Here is a 20,261-nt window from a genome sequence, read left to right as displayed (position 1 = left end):
TGTATTTATTGAGGTGGGACTAGAAGTTAGATCCAGTACTAGGTGTTGGGCATTGTTAACGGTTTGGATCTGGAATGTCACTCAAAGGTTCATGTATTGAAGACTTAGTCCCCAGTGCTACAGTGTTCAGAGATGGGGCCCTCAGGAAGGTGACTGGGTTGTGAGGGCTCTACATCATTAATAGATCAGTCCATTGATGGATTCATAATGTGATGGCATTATTGGGAAGTAGTAGAAACTATAGGAGGTGGGACCCAGTTGGAGTAAGTACGGCATTGAGGTCATGTCTTGGAAGGATCTCTTGTCCCTTGCCCCTTTTTCTCTGCTCCCTGTCTGCCATGAGGTGAGCATCTTTCCTCTACCACACCCTTCCACCATGATGTTCTGCTTTACCTCAGGCTTGAGCAACGGAAACACTTGACCATGGACTAAAACCTCTGAAAATGTTAGCCCAAATAAATCATTTATTTTTCTCAGGTGTTTTGTCATAGTGAGGAAAAATTAACATAGGCATACAGTGGTGAGCCAAAAGACACAATTCCTAGTCTTACAGAGCAAACATCTCGTGTGAAGATAGTCTTAAAATAAGTGACTATAATAAGTTGTGATGAACAACTGCTTGGGAAAACACAACGTACTCTGAAAAGGTATATTGGGGCCTAACGTGTAATACACAAGTTGTAACGCTGTGGTAACACATAAAATAAATTAATTAAACCCAGGAAAGAAGGCAAAGGTACTGCCAAAAAATGAGCTTCTGGGGACGTAATCTATGCCTAAGGCACATGACGGACACAGAGGCATATTGAAGGAGTAAAAAATAGTTTTTCTCCTCTTTCTTGAACTATTAAAATTATCTTAATTTATTCACAAGTGCTTCTTGGAGTGATTGTGGTTTCATTTTTCACAATACTACACGTCATTTGTAAGTTAAACCAAACAAAATAAACTACTAGAGCAAAGGAAATTAGCTACGAATGTGAGTGCAGGCCACAGAAAGCCTTGAACTCTCCTTGTGCTTGGAGATGATAATGCCGTGCACATTTCCAATCCCAGCCCTGGCTCTGGCTGAGAGTGTAGCTTTGTTACTTAAACTGTTTCTAATCCTATTTTCTTCTCTTCTCACTTCTCCCTTAACAAGCTGTCATAGCTCTTACTCCTAACTAGAGGCCTGGAAAATCCATTTTTTAAGTCAATGTGTCCTCACATTTCAATCCTTCAGTTTATAAACATCACAAATTAATATAATTGTCCCTTGGTATCCAAGGGGATTAGTTCCAGGACCTCAAACAGACATCAAAATCACTGGATGCTCAAATCCCCTATATAAGATGGTGTAGTATTTGCACATGACCTACCCGTATTCTCTCAAATATTTCATATAATTTCTAGATGACTTACAATGCCTAATACAATGTAGCTATATAAATAGATGTTTGGGTAACAATGACAAGAAAAAAAATATGTTCATGTTAAGCACAGATACAATTTTTTTTCTGAACATTTTCAACTGGTTGAATCTGCAGATATGAAAGTTGAAGTATGGTAATTGTGCACCTCTTTGTCTCTTTCCTATTAAATTATAAACCCTTGTCTTTGAATGTTTTTATTTTAATCCTACACATAGTTTATGATACACTGTTGGTAACAAAAATATATCTACTGAGCATTAGGGCTTGAATCTTAAACGCACCCAAAAGGCTCTTGAGTTGAAGGCTTGGTCACCAGTCTTAGGAACTACTGGGAAATGGTAGAAACTTTAGGAGGTAGGGCCTAGTTGCAAGAAACTTAAATCACTGGTGACATGTCCTTGAAAAAAAAGAATATTGAGGACATGGCCTTTTCCTATTTCCCAGCAGCCACGGAATGACAGTTTTGTTCTACCATAGGCTCCCACCATCACATACCATAGGCATCCTCCTCATCACATGCCCAAAAGTGACAGATCTGGCTGACCACGGACTGAAACCTCTGAAACTGAGAGTCAAAATAAATCTCTTCTTTTTGTAAGTGGATTTTCTCAGGCATTTTGTCACAGCAATGGAAAGCTGACTAGCAGTAATCAAGTTAATGAAAATAAAGTCTAAAAAAAAATGTTCAATGAGTTGGATTTTCTTCCCCCTAATTTAACATATAACAAGCTCCTTTACATGGAATCTCTCAGACTTTTAAGAAATCAAATTGCATTAATATGCATAATCTTCCCTCTTCTTTTCCCTTCCAGAATGGGAGTGTTATCTCAAATAATCTCTATCCATATAACCATGCAATTCTTGGTGATTTTAGAATTGATGCTTATGAACATGATCAATCAAGTTTGTAAAGACAGAGTTTTTAAAGAGCTAGAGTCAACTTGATTCTCTATATGTAAAAATTTAATAATTATAATGGGTTTCTAAAATATCCAAATCATAAACTCCATCTATTAGGACAGAAGATAACTTATCAATTCAGCTAAATAGTAAAGTACTTTCTATAGACTGTGGGATCAGAGCTAATGGTTAGGGCCTTAAATATAACTAAGTGGATAACTGATATGTAATAATTTTTAAAAAATCTTTTGTTAAGATAGAGAGCTGTAATTCAACAGTATTAAATACGAGATCCTTCTTTAGAAACCAGCAATATATATGATGATACACTCTTCTGTTACTAAAGACAGCAATTATCCTAGCTTAAGTTATACAGAGAGGATCTATAAATGGAAAGAGAGAGAGAGATTTAGAAGAAACTCATGATATCTCTAATGCTCTTGTTCATAATTTGAGTGAGTTCAGAGGTGTTCATTTTCTCATTAAGCTACACATACTATTTTCTATTAACCAGAACCAAAATGAAAGCTAGTGATGACCCTGTACCATGCACAGTTCTAAGCACTTCTTTTATTTTTAGCTCCTTTAAGACTCATGGCAACCCCAAGAGGTATGCACCAATATTATTCACATTTTGCAGATCAGAACATTCAGGCTACAACACAGAGAGTAAGTTCCCAAGACCACCAGGCCTTCTAGATGCAGAAGCTGTGCTCCTACCACTTTGCTACCAAACATTTTGAAAAGAGGAAAAAGGAACAAGAAATCTAAAAAGGTGATGGAGTTCAAGGACTGTCTCACAGGACAGGCACACTGTGGCCTCTCCCTCTCTAGCAGACCTGCTGGCCCTATGAAATTCCTCAACGAATACTGATCAACTGGGGGAGATTTCTATTCTCTCGGTATGTTTTGTCATTCTTCAGAAGCTGTAAAGCTTGCCCTGGTCTTGTCACTAGTTCAGACCCCTAAGCCTGGAAAGTTATCTTCTCATCCCAAACTGCATATTTGAAGGCCAGATCAATTCCCAGCCCTCTACAAAGCCTTTCCAGAAAAATCTAAGTGGCTGTAAAAGCAATTCTGCTCCAGAGATTTTAAGCCTGTTCTCACATTAAACCACCCCAACTTCAATTTACTTACAAAAAGGATTTAGGAGGTTATTTCAATTCTAAAATAAAATCTGTATTGATCTTTCTCATTTCTGAACTCTATAGGTTATTATCTGTAATCATAATTTATTTTCTGTTGTTTGTTGTTTTTCCTGGTGGGCCACTAAAAACTACCATGTGTTCCCTTCTCCTCTCCATTAGTCAATAACTAAATTAGCAAGTAATTAGTACACCATGTGCCAACTACTCTGCTAGGCACCAAAGGGAGAAAAACAGCAGTAATAGTATGTCATTAGTTTTACTTACTAACTACTGACATTTTCCAGTCATGCCTGAGTTAAAAGTTTAGGAATAACTAGTTGTGGTTTAGGAATAACAATGTGTGGTTTCCCTGAATGGGCCACTGCAAGGGAATCTATTAGGCCTGGGCTAACCTCATAACCACCTGAACACAACTTCATTGCTTCCCTCTGAGAAAAGTACAATGAGAACAGAGCAGGAGGCGGCAGAAGGGATAATGTGCCAGCTGCCTCTGGCTGCGGGGAAATAAGCCAGACTATGATTCTCATGTGATAAGTGCCATGGCAGATAGCCAGTTGTCTTTTCAACACTGTTGCCTCCTGTTTCAGGATCAGAAATCTGGGCACATGGTTGCCTAAAGTAAAGACTACATTTCCCAGACTTCCCTGCAACTGAGTTTGCCATGTGACCAAGTTCTGCCAATTGAAGATAAGCAAAAATGTCCTCCCCTTTCCTCTTCCTTCTATTGGTTGCCTAGAAGGCAGATGTGTTGGCTGAGTATGTGAAGCCACTGTGGACTATCAGGTGGAAGAAAAATAGCCAAAAAATGAAGGTCTAATAATGTGGTTTAGCTAGTACTGACCTAAATTGATATGAAAGAAAGATAAAACTCTGCCTTGTTTCTGCTAAGATGAATCCTAATACTGCAATCCTCTCTCCCTCTCTCCAACCATCACCCTCCTTGCCTCTTTGCTTCTGACTTATGATTTAGATCTTTTTCACTTTAAGAATCACTTCTTCAGAATAGCCTCATCTGTCCTACTCTTAAAACTACTCTCCAACAGACCCTATCGAAAATACTCTTCTAGTCTCTAGATTATTTTGACATTGCATTTATTATAGTTAAGGTATATTTACATATTTCACTGATTTCTGTCTTCATCCTAGTCTCCAAACAAAGCTTTCATTTTTGTTTGGTTTTGGTTCTCATTTTCCTTACTACAGGATCATCTATGTCCAGCACAGTGCCTGGCACACATGAAGCCATCAAATATTTGCTGCATAAATGATTGAAGAAAGGATCTTTCCACTCTAGGAACTCGAGAACATTCACAGTAAATACCTCTGCATTTATGCTTCATTAACTCATGATTGTGGGGAGAAATTTTTTTTGTTTTTGTTTGTTTTGTTTTTCTGGTACCAGGGATTGAACCCAGCAGTCCTTAACCAATGAACTACATCCCCAACCCCTTTTTAAGAAAATTTCGAGACAGGGTCTTACTAAGTTGCTTAGGGTCTTGCTAAATTGCTGAGGCTAACTTTGAACTTGCCATCTTCCTGCTTCAGCCTCCTAAGCTGCTGGGATCTCACCACACCCAGCAGGAAAGTTTTAAAACAGTTGATAGAGTGACTCCTAAATGTGTTCAAATGGTAAAAACCTGGCAACAGTGGTGCTTAAAAAAAAAAAAAAAAAGTAAATAACATGAAAATCTTACCTAGAAAATAATGTATAGATTATTTAAAGAAAATAGTTTTTAATGTTTGTTCCTCGTTTTTTTTTGTGTGTGTGTACATCTTTTCACCTACTTTAGGCAGTCATTCAAAGGGAGAACAACTTAGTAAGAATTATTTTGATATGTGTGCAAAGCAGAAAATGATTATCTCATTCAACCTCAGCAGCAGGAAGGAGGAGAGCTGTCTAAGAACAAATGACTTAGGGGAGCCACATATTTGGATACATAACTGAATTTACTGCACAAATAATAGGTTTGTAAGTTGTTCAACTGACTTCCAACAATGGTGCATTAAGGAGTTATACGTTTTTCATCAAACATTGGATTTTTCCTTAATGGTAGAGACTGCTGCAAATCTTCTAAAGTGTCTCAGCAGCTTTAGGCTAAGAGGGATTTCATTTCTCTTATAGGAGAAGGCAAGACAAATTAGCCATTTCACCCTCAAACTTCACTAATGATCATTTTTTCCTTAAGGCCAGAGTTAAGAACACTAAAACTAACCATTTGGATAAATTTCCCAGTGTAAGACTTCCATTAAAACATTACTGAAAAGAGTCTTAAAAATGTTCCTTCTGGGCTAGGGGGTTATAGTTCAGTTATAGAGTGCCTGCCCAGCATGCACAAGTCCCTGGGTTCAATACCCACTGCTACAAAGAACAAAATAAAATAGAAAATACAAATGATCCTTCCATGTGGCCTCTTCCTTACTTCAAGACCAAAGACTGGCAGTGCTGGTGCACAGTTTGGAAGCACTCTGCTCTACAATTTGCAACACCAGAGTTCCAAGTGGACACCCTGAGGTTAAGGACTGCCAGTCACACCTGGATAGTAAATTCCTTGTCCACAATTCTTTCTCCTTTGTATTTCTGGAGATGTTTGCTAGAGTCTTGTAATATTAAAAACAAAACAAAACAAAAACCTCAACAGGGAATAGGAAGGGCAGTAGAATGAATCAGACCTCACTTTCCTGTATTCATATATGAATACACAATCAGTGTTAACTCCACATCATGGACGCCACAAGGATGGGAAGTTATACCCCATGTATGTATAGTATGTCAAAATGCACTTTACTGTCATGTATATCTAAAAAGAACAACAACAACAAAAGCCCTCAATAGCAGATGACATCGTCTTTCCCTTTTCCCAATTCTATGGCACATACCCAGAGCCATTAGCTGATTTTGTGGGACAGAGACTATTTGCTTCTTACTTCATGTTTAATCTTGCTCATAGAATTAGGGGATATTTTTATCCTGGAAAGACATAGAAAAAACACAGCACTCTGAGCCACCTAGCTTTGCCCCTCATTAGCCTACCACTTACATTTTCCAATTGACCATCTATATACAACAGGAATAGTAAGTAATGTCTACCTCCTAACAGGTCTTTCAAGACAGTCTTAACAGGCAAGGGAACCCACTGTTTAAGAGCACAGGTTTTCTCTTGGGCTGAATCATGGTTCAAATACTGGCCTTGTCATTTCACTAGCTATGTGACCTTGGTATGAATATAAAGTACTTGCTAGAGTGTCTGACGCATATAAATGTTAAATAATCAGACCCCATCATTTCTCCTTTGAAAATTATAACACATTCCACCAACATCCACTTCTATTATCTAAAGATGTACATAAAATAAGATATCCCATAATAGAACACTCACCAAATGCTTCCCCAGGCTCCAGTATCATATCCTTCCTTATCACCAAAGCAAGCCTGCCTTCCTGAGATAGGATGCTTAGCCCTCTCACGTGCTGACAGAGGAAGAAGGTCAGCCATAATTCCTCTCAGTTTTGAAGACTCAGCCAGCTGTATCAGTTAATAACCTCACAAAAGGCTACCCATTAGAAAGAAGGAAAGCAAGTCCTAATTACTCCAGTCAGAGATGCCATTATGTCCATGGCTCCCATAAAGTCTCCATGGCCTTAAGGAAATGGCACATAGCAGGAGAAATGTCACCAAATCAGATAAGTATTTGACCTAAATATTAAATAGCTCTCTGCCATCTATGAATCCATTTCATAGGTAATCTATCTTCAGACAAATCTTCTGTTTCTCTACAGTTCTGACACATTGTTTGCTCAAGCTATAAAATTTTTATCTGGATTACATAGCCATTTGGATAAACCAAAAATTACCTTTCTCCCCACCTCCTGTTTATTGGTAAAATGTATCAAATAGTTTCTAGATCATGTGCTCAAACCTCATTCCCGCTAAATTTGTTAGAAGCAAGCGTCACTGATTTGTTTTTAACCCTCTGATTAAAAGTCCAGGACCTTCTTTCTAAATGAGAGCAGTGCTGCTAGAATCTTGGGTTTCATTGTTAGCTAGTTTCTGTTTCATCTTGGAGAAATCTCTAAAAGAGGAAACCATTTCTCTGCAGGAATAGATACAATTGCAGTATACTCACAAGAATGTGACCTGCTTGGATTTCTCATGTTTACAAACACTAGAAGATAGCAATATGTAAATAAGATATATGATATAGGTTTTTAAAAATAACACTTAGGATCTGTTATAAAAATGTACCATAGCTGTGGTCAGACATACACAAATAGAAAATGCATAATGTGGCTTAATCCCTCCTGAACTGTTTTCCCAGACTAATATTTGAAAATGTCAACCATATCTTATTTTAAAAGATTTTCTGTGCCTAAAAAATAGACATATAAAATGACTGGAGGATTTATACAGGAAATTTTAAATAATTTATCACCAGAATAAGTTATGTGAATACCAAGACTAAAGGAACATATCCTTCCTATGTGATGGGAATCCATTTTTTTTCCAATTCCCTCTCCTCTTTTTAATATAATAGAATAGGTAGTAAGAACATTTTTGATGTAGACATGGTATTAATAAAACAAGAACTTACTTAAGAGTTTTTACTCAGATCATTACCAGGATTGCAGAACTACAAGATAAAGGGGTGTGAGTCTCTGGAGATCACTATAAATATAGAATTCCTTGTGCAGAGAGTAGAGATAAAATTTTTTATTCTAAGCCAGAGAGTCTATAATTTAGGTCAATATTTACACATAAATGAGTATTTTAAGTCTGAGATATAAGAAATGATGAGGAAGCCTTCCCCTGTAACCTATCACAGATAAATGACTTTCTCCAAAATTGTATTTCATGCTAATATTACCCAAAATATACTTACTTCATCATTAACTAAATTTTTGTTCAAAATTTAAAAATACACTACCAAAAATAGCTGAATTCTAGGTTTGTTGTAAATTATTTTTCCCAGTTCCAATATTTAAATAGTTAAAACTAATAGCACATAGCAAAGCCCTTATCATTTTAAGGGCCTTTGAACTGGGCTTGGCAAATCTAATTGTAAAGAATGATGGTCCACGTTATTGTTTTTCTTTTTCTTTTTTTTTTTTTTCTGACAATGTCTGATTTTCCTTCCAGGCATTAATTATAAGCACCAGGGTCTATTAGGGGGTCATTAGGAAGACCATTAAAATGGGCTCCCCACAATTTCCAGTGGAGTTAACATGTGGCACCTCCTGCCCTCAGCAAGGCGAGCAGAAGGCACTGCAGGACAGGAGTTACAGACCATGCTCAAGTCTCAGCCCAGGTGTTCCTACTGACAGAGTCATCCAACATCCTAACTCTTTGTAGCTCCTAAAAAAAACCCACACTTTGTCATTTTCAATATAAATTTCTGTATTCTACACACAAACAAACAAACAAAAATCATTCCTAGGAGAATTTCCAGAATAATATAGAATCTGTGAGGTATGCTCTCTATATGACATCAAAGCCCACCCTTCAGTATGTGGGGACCTAACAGAGGAAGACAGACTGGTGAGGCAGCTGGTCCTGCTTTTCCTCAAGTGTCAGGAAGGAAGTGGATGAGGAAACCACAGCTGGAGGCGGTTATTCGAGGTTTTCTGTGAGTGCATGGCACAGAGGCCTTCAGCAAAGGACAAGGCGGAACTGCACATTTCAGCATCAAAGGAGAGTGAAAGGTAGGTGAGATCTTGAAAACCAGCTTGCTCAGGGAATCAATGTGTCTAAGACTCACTCAGGACTCCAGATATACAACTGCATATTCCTAGTCCGACTCACGGAGATTCTGACTCAGAAGCATCAGGCCACATTGGTATCGGCTGAAACACTTCCAAAGCACTTGCTTTGTGCCAGACACTGTGCTGAGGTCTTTATGAATGTCATCTCACTTCATCCTCAAAACAGCCCTATTGTGTAGGTGTTCCTGTTTCCTCCCATTTTTATGGGTGAAGAAATCAAGACACAAAGTTAAGAAATTTGCCAAGGACAACCTGCTAAGAATGGAGGAAAGAGGGTTCAAACCAGACAGGCCACCTTCAGAGTCTGAGCCCTCCATCACCACCCCAAACTACCTTCCAACTGCACTAGGGGTAAGCATAGGCCTTCAGGAAACAAAGTGACAGAATTCAACTTTTTCACTTCTGAATGGAAACTGAAATCCAAAGAAGCAGAGCCTTTCATCTAAGACAAAATCCATCAGTGTATTTCTAGGAATAAATAAACCACTATATGATATCAACTATTCTCGAATATTCCTCTGTACTGTTTCTCTAGGGAGGAAGAGGACAGATGACAGTTTGAAAAACCATCTTCCTGCTGTGTTACTGTGACCAAGGTGCTGTCCTGGGGAACATTCCATCTTTTTCTGCCAAACTCAGCATTTACTCACAGAACATGACCCACTGCCAACAGCAGTGAGGGAGTCCCAGTCATGGTGATTTTCAAGGGAAAGTTAGGGGAGAGGAGAGGGACTCTTGCCATTCCTAAAACGGAACTGGTAGTTGAAATGAAGGCGATAAGATTGACATTGTTGAGGGAAAAAAATGATTTGATTCTGATATTCCACAGAAGGATGGTCTTCGGCCCCCTAACCAGCCATTGCTACAATCTCAGTACATGTCACATCTTGGATTAAGTCTTTGCTTTGTTGTGACATACACAGGCAGGCAGAATACCCAGAATTAGACTGACCTCAAGCTGAAAATAACTGCTCACATATATTCTCTTAAAAAGTGACACACCTCCAAACCGCATTTGATATGCAGGATCAGGTCAAATATCTTACAGATTTGTTGAAATTGCACCTTTTTTGCCATTCAACAGTCAAGGTAATTTGGGAGGACCACACGCAGGGATAATAACCATCTATTCCAAATGAAAAATGACCACAAAGCGGAGGCAGTTCCAAGGTAGCAACAAGTGCTAGGTCAGAATGTGTTCCTGTCCCAGTGACGCACACTGGTGGCCATGTCAAACCAACCTTCATCACTTCCACCTGCAGGTCTTCATTAAGCGAAGGCGTCACTTTCACGGCATTCAGGATCTGATTGAGCAGCTGCTTCTCATCAGAGTCTGTTTCCATGGATACAAACCTCTCTTCTGACAGCAGCTTCTGTAAAGAGGCACAAGGTAGTGATCACAGATAAGGCAGCAGGGGACAGCCTATTCTTTTGTATCTTATTATGTATCGATGATCGTTTTTCTTACTCAGGAGGTGCGTAGCTGGAGGCCATTAGGAAGGAAAGAAATGCTACATGCCATTAAAAAGAGAAATGCATCCAACATGGGATAAATGGGTTTTGGCAAAGACTTTTTCCTGACACTAGATAATTCACTCTAAATGTCAGCAAGTGAAATGCTAATGTGCTGGCCATCTAGGTTATCCAGTGGTGGGGATAAAGGATGAACCTGGCCATGACAACCTAGTGCCACACAGTAGTCTTTCACACATATACCCTTTCTCAATGTAGCTCCGTCACGAAAGAAAAAGGTTTCATATACCACAAGTTCATCTGTCTGATATTTAAATTTTTATTCCCTAATGCAAGCTGTCATTTGTCTAGAAGTTGCTCTAGGATGCACAAATCTTAGTATATATCCCGTTAGAAAATGATCTCATAGGACCTAAATGAGAAGGGAGTTTTTGCAATGAGGACTCCCAGGAGTCCTGCTCCTAGGACAGCCCTCTGCTACTTCAGGACAGCTTACATTTTTTATCAAATGCTTCCTTTGGCTGTGTGTAGCCCACCAACCTAACACCCTACTTTTTATCTTTCCCCAGAGGCATGTGAATTAAGTGTCTAGGACATGTGAAGTCAGCCATCAAGTTTCCCAAGGCCTTTTCTTCTCCAGGATGTTTCCTCAACTTCCTTCAAGGGTTCTCCACATGAGAAGGTCTCGCTGTGCTCTCCTGCTCAGAATGTGGCCCCAGGAGTGACTGCAGTACTTCTAGGTGACCTGATATTAAATGTGACTCATAACTTGAGTCACACTCTCAGGTCAAAAGAGTTTAGCTGGTAGTCATGGCATATTTCACACTGACTCACCCTGAAACTCCTAATTCTCACAAGGTTGCAATTAAGCTGTTCTCCCCCATTCTGAACTGGTATGGTGGGTTTCTTGAAACCCCAATATAGAACTTTATATTTATCCCTGTCTAATTTATTCTTTCCTGATGCAGCTTAGAGTCACTGCTTGTAAGGAACTTTGGGAATTCAGATCAATCCAGCATGAAGACTCTTCCTTTCACCTTCATGCCACTGCAGAGGGGGACAGCAAGCACCCTGGCTTCCCACTCAAGACTCCCTGATGTTGTGCCCAATTCTTTCAAAAGGATGATGTCATATACCTAGGGCAGCTCAGAGTTAAATTTTACATACAAAGTTGTTTTTATATAAAAAAATAAAGACTAGGGAGCTCTGAAATGTGCCTAAAGTTACCAGGTGGTGGGGAGCAGGGCATAGATAGTAACAGGAAGATTCTCAACCCACTAAGTCATCAAGTCATCAAAGTTAACACAAGCCTGTGAAAGCATGGTACTGCAGCTAACAATGTTCCAGGGTTAAAAAAAAAATTTAAAAAATGGAAAATCCCAAATTGATAAAATACAAGAGAAAAGGGAACAAAAATCAGCAGGTAAAACAAACTCATTATTTTTACAGATGGCCCAGTCATTGCTGGAAAGCAAAAGGTTTTTAATAATCTTATTGACAATTCAAAAATCTCAACTGCTGCTGCATGTTAAAGTATACATCATCTAATTCCAAACCACTGGGAGTAAAAAGAGCTGTCCTCTCTTTCATATGTATTAACTCTTATGAGGTATTAAGGGGCTCTGTGAACTTGGAAAGCTAACTACAAAATTGTCCTTACCGACATGAAAAGACATTGACAAGTGCCACCAATACATAGCCATGAATCCTTGCTGGCCTGGATGTCACAGTCTTTGTCTCTAGAAATCAAACTACTTTAAATACTCAGTGAGTTTATACAGTCATCACCTTCTCACATCACGTTTGGTGTAAAAACAAATGCTCAGAGGGAGCAATGTGTTTAAGCCATCTGACTTTTCTTATTAAACCAAATTTCTTTTTTCTTCCCAGTCTTAGTCTAGAAACAAGATGAATTAATTCATTCACCAATCTAACAGTAGAATAAAGAACAAAACAAAATCTTTCCAGTTTACCATCAATTCTCATTACACAGAACCACATGTTGAATGTACGTGAGATTTGAGTTGGTATGAATTGGGGTCTCTTTTTCTTGGGATCTCTTAGTCTCCTAAAGGTTGAACCACACAAAAACTAATTCATGTCTTTGTAGGTTAGCTGGGTTTCCATGAATCAATGTTTGACTACAAAGACTCAACCGAATAATTCTGAGCACTAAGAAATTCTGGTGAAGAAAATCCAATTATTTTCCAGGGCTATTTCAAATTTTTACAGAAATTTTTAAGCAACCTGTGTTTAAAATGTTAGCTATTTACTCTTTCTTTGTCAAAGTGGCCTGTCATTTTCTGTTGCTCCACTGCATTCTGTCAAAGCCATACCTGCATCCCTGCCAAAGCATGTTGGGCCAGTTTCACATTCTTGGATTCCAAAGCCAGCTGGAGAGGCAGCAGGCACTTCTCCCTGGCAAACACAGAGATAAGGACAACATGTGAGCTTAGTAAAGCTGGCAGTCAAGTGATATAAGCCTTATGTACCCCCGCCCCCAAACACTGCCACACACATGCACAAAAAGTATAACCAATAATGAAAATGCACATGCACTTTAAAATACCAGGGGGGAAAAAAAAGCTGTGTAGAAAGGACAGCATATCTACAGCTGGCCTTCTTAGTAGGGCTACAGGAAGAGTGAATAGAATTACTTCCACTAGTTAGCATATGGAACATTAATCAATACACCATCCATGAACATGCTTTTCTCTGTCTTCCCCAGACAATTGAATTGCTCACCTGCTACACCCAAGGTGAACAACCCTAGGAGCATCACATATATAGATTTCTGTGACTTGCTCATAACCCCTTCCTATCTGCGTCATCACCAACCCTCTGCCTCATCAACGATAATTTGTCAATTCCTCCTTAACTCAAAGTATTCAACTGTATAATCATTTAAAAATATTATCTGCAGTCTCCACCAAGAGGTAGATATATATTTTGTGACAGGTTCATAATCAACACATTTCCATGACAGAAATACATTTGAAAAGCAAAAAACCGAATAAACACCAAAACATGGAGAGCTACTTGGCTACTTTAAAGCTTAAAAAAAGAAGAAAGGGATTAAAATATCAGGAGTAAGCCAAAAGTGCTGCAAATACAAAAATATCTTTTAGAAGCAGTCACTCTAAATAATTAAACAATAGACTAAGAATTTTAATCAACTCTTTATTTCTCCATGGAGTTACACTGGCATAACAAATGAAATGTTACTTCTGTTTATCAAGTCCTTCCACCCACAATAAACTATTACGGACCCATTTTTTTTTTCTGTTTATATTTTCAGCAGAAACTTAAAAGATTCATTGACTTTCAGGAGTGTAAGAGCCACAGAGTTAGACTGTGGGATTTCATCTTTGGAGAAATAAGGGTCATTGCTGCAGAACACAATGAGACAGAAAGTTAATTATAGCTCTGATTCCTCCCTGTCCACCCCGCTGCTCAGCTGCTTTTCTGTGGAATCTTCCATCAGTAGCTCCCAACAGATGAAGTGAGAGACAGACACTCCCTGATGCCGGCCACAAAGACTGACCTGACAGCACATAGAAGAACACTCCCCTTCCGAGTCCTTCTCCCGTCTCCCCTCCCCAGCTCAGTGTCACAATGTCAATTTTTATATGAAACTGGTCAACACCACAGCTACTTTTCATTGGACACGTCCTCTGACAGATGGATAAATCACCCAACTCTGTTACTTCCAAGTTGGGTGACCATGACTTTGTCACTGCTAGTATTGTCAACTTGTCACAGTTACAAGGCAAATGCTGCTGTCCAGTTAGAGAAGGAAAAGATGATTTTTCCAAATTGGTCTCTTGTTCTATCATAACCAATTTATTAGCCTGGAGAAGTTAACTGGGAGGTTAAATGCTCAGTGAGAAGTAGGAATAATGGGCATAGCAGAAACAGCATCGAGGTTCACCTGAAAACCCCTGGGGGTGGGGGGAATCAAATTTCTAACAGGATTAATCCACTGTGAAAGAACTTTCACCCTTAATTTGGAGTCAGATCTGCCAATGACAGAAGAGTAACAAGGAGGAGGCCCAGAGGCCCTAAACTCTCACAGTTTAATAGCCTGGAGCAGGACAAATCCATTAGGTAGCTATAGGCTAAAAATATACAAGTTTTACATAGTAATCACCAAGGGTACCCAGCAAGAGTGGATGCCACATTTGGCAGCAACAGGATCCGGTTGGAAATATGCAACCTCTTGACCCTTGGAAAGCAGCCCGGGGTTTGTATAGGAACAACTGAACATCCATATTATCCTGCCATTGGCATTAGTAGCCCCGGAGACCCTCATTCCACTTTGTTATCAGGTGATTGATGTTGCTGACCTGAGGCCAGGTTGCTGACAAATGCCAGGACGGCCAAGTTGCACCATGCCTTCAGGGGATGCCACCGAGCTGCTCCCCATTCCAGGAATGGTCATCATGAAGGCCAGGTGGAGTTTGTTCAACTAGATTTTGGATAAGTTGAAAGGTATCTGTGTTCAGTGGAAAGACAATGGGCTGTGGAATCATCCAGACCTGGAATCATCTGAACCATTTAGAGGGTGTGCAATCTCATCAAGACACTTAAAATGCTGGTGTGTCTTAATCCTTCTTAACCCTAGAAAAGGAATCTTAAGATCAACCCTCATTCCTTAGAGTGAGGAGTGCACAGAGCACATCCCAGGGATGGCAAATTTTTCTGTAAAAAGCCAGGTAATGACTGTTATAGCTCTAGACTACATGTTTAGACTGGGTAATTCATATGGTCTCTGACCCAACTACTCAGCTCTGCTGAGGCACAGAAGCAGTCATGGACAATAAATAAAGCAACAGCATGGCTATGTTCCAAAATAACTAGAAAATGGGCAAAGGTCTACAGGCTGTCCAGCCCTCACACAGACAACATGCCCAACACAGATCATGATTTTCAGCATAGGATGAGCAGATCAAATCATTTCATGTATGCAGAAAGCTTCTGCACAGGACATGGGGTTAACTGTCTTTGGAGGGTTTAGCAAAGCCAATTAGAGCTCCAAGATTTCTCTTAGAAAACAAATGCTTTGAAGAATTATCACTATAAACCGATTTCTTTGGGGTACTAAACAAAGGCACTGCATCCATTGGCCATCCATTCAACTAACTTTTGAGTGCTTACTGAGTACCAGGCACCACATTGGGTACTGAGGAAGATCTAGATAAGATTAAGATAGAACAGGTACTCGCTTTCATTTGTATTCATGGAATGAAAGAGAAAACTAGCATGTATTACTTTTTGTGTTTAGTATTACTATCACTACAATCCCAAAGCATTCATTCCTACCCTTGTTTCACATTTGAGAAAAATGTGAGTTCAGAGAAGTTTTGGAGGCTGCTCAAGGTCACACAGATAACATGCATTAGCGGCAATTCAAATCTAAATCTATCTGACATCCCAAACCAAGTTCCTCTGAACCTCAAAATTTCAGAGCCCAACTAAAATAAATGTGTCTGACCTTTCTTTAGATCATGGACACCAAAATACCTGGCAAAAGACCTTCTGTCTAGAGGAGGGCATATATCATTTCCAGGGGACTAAGGGGCCTCCAAACACCAATTCCACATGGATCCCAAGTTAAGAGTCCCCCCATCCTTAGGGGAAAGGACTTTGCCCAACATGGTGGAAAGTGCAGGGTCTGTAGCGAGTGGAGGGCTGTGTTCCTTGGCCTGTCTGGACTCTGCTAAGATGGCCTTTGAAGTGGTTTTATACTGGGCCCTGGGCAGAAAGGTAGCTTCCTGCATTCCTGTTGTGAGTGCACAGAGTGGAGGGGAAATGACTGACTCTCCTCAGTAGCCAAGGCCTCTCATCCCTCCCCATCCCCCAAAGTAGGGTCATCAGCCTCAGATATGGACTTCAACTGGGAAGTAACACATGTAGAAATAAATAAAACTCACGAGGGCGTAACGGATCTCCTCATCTGCCCTGTGATATCATAAAAGCCCTCCTGCCTTCACTTCTTAAAAGTGATTTTAATGAAAGAGAATAACAGGCCTGTTAATTGGGTCTCAGGATGGGATTTATAATAAAGATGCAACAAGGCCCTCAGTCCCCCTTGCACATACTGTATGGAATAAATCATCTTTTGATCTTTCTGGATGCTCCCTCATTGGGAAAAGGGCACGCGGAAAACCAACAGTCAATTACATCTAGTGATTTTTTTATGCAGAGGCATGTGCAAATTCACTCTTGCCTAATTAAATAAAGGCAGTGGCCCCAGGGTTTCGTGTTCTGACATGCCTTTATCTCTTAAAGAAGAATAATTAGCAGGCTGCATATTCACAAGAAAGACATTATCCTGTGACACTGTGTCTCATCGTGTCAAGGAGACTGAACCTGTTTCCTTAGCTTCACTGTCACAGTTCACGGACCATCTTTATTAGATTGGAAAATAGCAAAGGACAAAGGAAAATTAAAATAGGAGAACAGGGGAAGAGTTAGGATTTACCAGTTATTACCTATTAATATGAGCACAAGCAAAAACTGCAAGTAAAACCAAAGATATTTCTGAATGTTTGTCTGATTCTTTTTTGATGCATGGGGTAGGAAGGAGCTGGAAGGTATCACACGTTTGCAAGGGCTGCTTACACTCTATAATTCTAGGATTCTATGAGCTAAGTCATTTATTAATCACTGTCTGATGCTAAAGCATAACCATGGTTCTGATTGACATCAGTGGCTTATACGTAAAATGTACCCAGCCACACACATTTGTAGTTATCATTTTATCTGATTATAACTTTTAAAGGTAGAGATTTGCTGTGGTTTGAACATTTTTTGTTCTCACCAAAACTCATGTTGAGGTTTGGTCTTCAAAGCAGTGGTATTGGGAGATGGGACCTGGTGAGAAGTGTGTGGATCATGGTGATGGGGCCTTCCTGTATGGATTTATGCCATCTTTCAGAAGTGAGTTCTGCTCTCTAGGGACTGGGTGAGCTACTGTAAGAGAGGGTAGTGATAAAGCAAGTTCAACCTCATGCCCTTCCATCTGCAGGTGCCCACTTGTCCTTATGGACTTCCCTACTACTAGAGACATGAGATGAAATACACCTCATTGCTTTATAAATTACCTAGTCTCAGGCATTCTGTTGTATAAACAGAAAACAGACTAAGACAAGGTTTAACTGTCAACAAAACTGAAACTAAGAGAAATTAGATTTCTTGCCCAAGGTCACATATCTGTAAGTGACAAAGCCATGATCTAGATGTAGCTCTTACGTTTATCAAACTTGTGTCCTCAAGGCTACATCACATGCTTATGCCAACAGAGGGCTCTATCAATGATGGTGTATGTCACACTACTATAAACATCTGCTAGGTCAGAAATGGAGACAGGCATCAAACAGGTAATGTAAATCATCTTATTTAGAGGGAAAATTCGTGAACCAATGTGTGTTATATTTGACAGTGTGGCATTAAGAGAAGTTATAGGATATTTGGATGAGTGGAAAAATTTTCGCTGTGGTGGGTTCAAGCCTCAACCATCCTATTCCCAGTCCTCATGACCTTTCCCAGTTTGAGAACAGAAGGGTTTTCACCCCTGCTGCCATTGCGACTCTCAGGATGCTATCATTCATGTTTACGAATATGGATGGTGTAAACAGCTTGTACCAACATTAGTAAACTTTATTGATTAAGCTTTTAAAAATTTGATTCCATTGAGCCAATTGGAACTAAATTATTCTTTAATTTTCTCTAGAGTGCAGTTAAAATATTTCCATTTTATTTCTATTCTCATGAAATTATTTTTATCAGAGTCAATCCTTTTCTTTCATATTTCAAAACAAAGATTTGATTCACCTACAAGGAACTATTTTAGGCCTTAGGGATATAGCTGGGAACAACCTAAAATCCATTTTCTCCTGCAAGCTTTCAAGATTCCTCAGCCAACCTATTGCAGTTATTAAGTTGAGCATCATTTTTGTAAGTTGGAACATTGGCAATTTTAAGTGATTCAATCTAGTAAAGAGAAACCTAAAAATATAATATGGTTAGGTTCCTATGTAGCTTAGGAAATAAACTTTTATTATCTACCATTTTCTTATAAAAGGCTGAAATATTCTTTAAAGAAATCCAAAGAGTACAAGAGGATATAACAACAATGGAAATCATTAGGGTATTACTCAGATGGAGCTTAGCTAAATGTTGACAGTGGATTTTTCTAGATAGGAATCTTTTATATATTTAATATATATATATATATATATATATATATATATATATATATATTTCTTTGATACAAATAGAATATATATGTATAAGCTTTACATAATAACTCTAGAGTATACTTGCATAATCTGAAGAAAATATTTTCTTAAAGCCACTAAGACTGGACTTCTCACAAAACCACCACAGCATTTCCTTTTCCTGCTCAGCTCAAAAAAGTAAGTGAATTCACCTTTATAGACACAAAATACTATGTAAAAACTCATTTTCTTCCACTTCTTTCTGAAACTTACATCAACAGTTTACATATTCTTTATAACAAATAGACCTGTTGATCTGTCTGGAAAGTTCTGTTCACATTACAGGTCTCACTATGCTAATTGATTTGGTTTTGTAATAAGAGGACGGCTGCAAGAAGAATGCTTATCAATTATCTGAAGAATTTTCAATACTAGATTTTTATCTCTACTATTTGATATATCTATTTTTTAAATAGCTGCAAAAAAATCTGCAGAATAAATACCAAAATATTATTATATTGTCATGAAAGGACAATGGATTTAACTTTTTTCATCTGATATTCTTACAATACTTAAAAATGTAAAACACTACAGGTCAACAAGATAATTTGTAAGGAAAAACAAATTTCTGTTCATTTTTAAAAATCTAATGATGGGTTAAGGGTTGGTATTTTCATCTGCAATCTAGTATTATCGATATTGATATTTTTATCATAAGATATACATTCTATATAATCATGGAGAAAAAAACTAATTTTTTAAACTTGAGAGGGAGAAGGTGATATGACATCTTTATTAACCCTAACAGAAGTTGTTCTAGAATTTATTTTTTTTACAAATATTGAGCATGTATGAAGTACCAGACACTGAATTTAGCACTGAGTATAGAACAAAGGAAAACCAGGTACCATTCCTGTCCAAGATAGAGACAAATATAAATTCACCTTTTAAAAACAAACAAAAGGTAAAATTCCTGAGAAGCATTAACAATAAGACCATTTAAAGGTTGGCTGAGCTTGTAAAGAGGAGCAAATGCATTAAAAATTTCAAAGCAAGTGGACATTCACTTTGTGTTGGACACATATTGGCCTTTTCCTCTGGGTCAAGAATCTGCCCCTTTCCACCAAAGGATTCCTGGTATAAGGGAAGGTAGTGATAGAAGTACCATTTATCAAAACCTCCAGTGTGTGGGTGTTACACTAAGGGCTCAGTCATATAATCCCATTTAATAACTCTCCCAACAATCCAATGAAAAGGAACAAATATTATTAGCATTTATTGATGAGGGAATTGAGAGGAAGAAGATTTACCTCTGCACAAGAGGCAGAGCGTGCACTGAGCCCCAAGGC

The 20,261-nt window shown here is 38.7% G+C and overlaps 1 protein-coding gene across 3 annotated transcripts in view; it reads right to left on the bottom strand.

Moving 5' to 3' along the window:
- Nucleotides 1-20,261, bottom strand: part of Arfgef3 (ARFGEF family member 3) — a 162,220-nt gene that overhangs the window by 108,344 nt on the left and 33,615 nt on the right. For 2 of the 3 annotated variants that reach the window (XM_046450262.2, XM_046450270.2), the window contains exons 3-4: nt 13,027-13,108; nt 10,459-10,590 (exon numbers count right to left, since the gene is read on the bottom strand). In XM_046450262.2, the coding sequence (XP_046306218.1) occupies nt 10,459-10,590; nt 13,027-13,108 (214 nt within the window). Of the gene's footprint in view, nt 1-10,458; nt 10,591-13,026; nt 13,109-14,234; nt 14,548-20,261 lie in introns of those variants that run through there. The other variant, XM_058581533.1, reaches the window with a different exon arrangement.

The sequence above is a fragment of the Marmota monax genome, unplaced genomic scaffold (assembly GCF_021218885.2).
Source record: "Marmota monax isolate L192 unplaced genomic scaffold, Marmota_monax_Labrador192_F-V1.1 WCK01_AAM20220418_F8-fsc00030, whole genome shotgun sequence".
In the NCBI taxonomy this organism is placed as follows: domain Eukaryota; kingdom Metazoa; phylum Chordata; class Mammalia; order Rodentia; family Sciuridae; genus Marmota; species Marmota monax.
The sequence above is the reverse complement of the archived record's forward strand: the minus strand, read 5'-3'. Positions and strand labels throughout refer to the sequence as shown.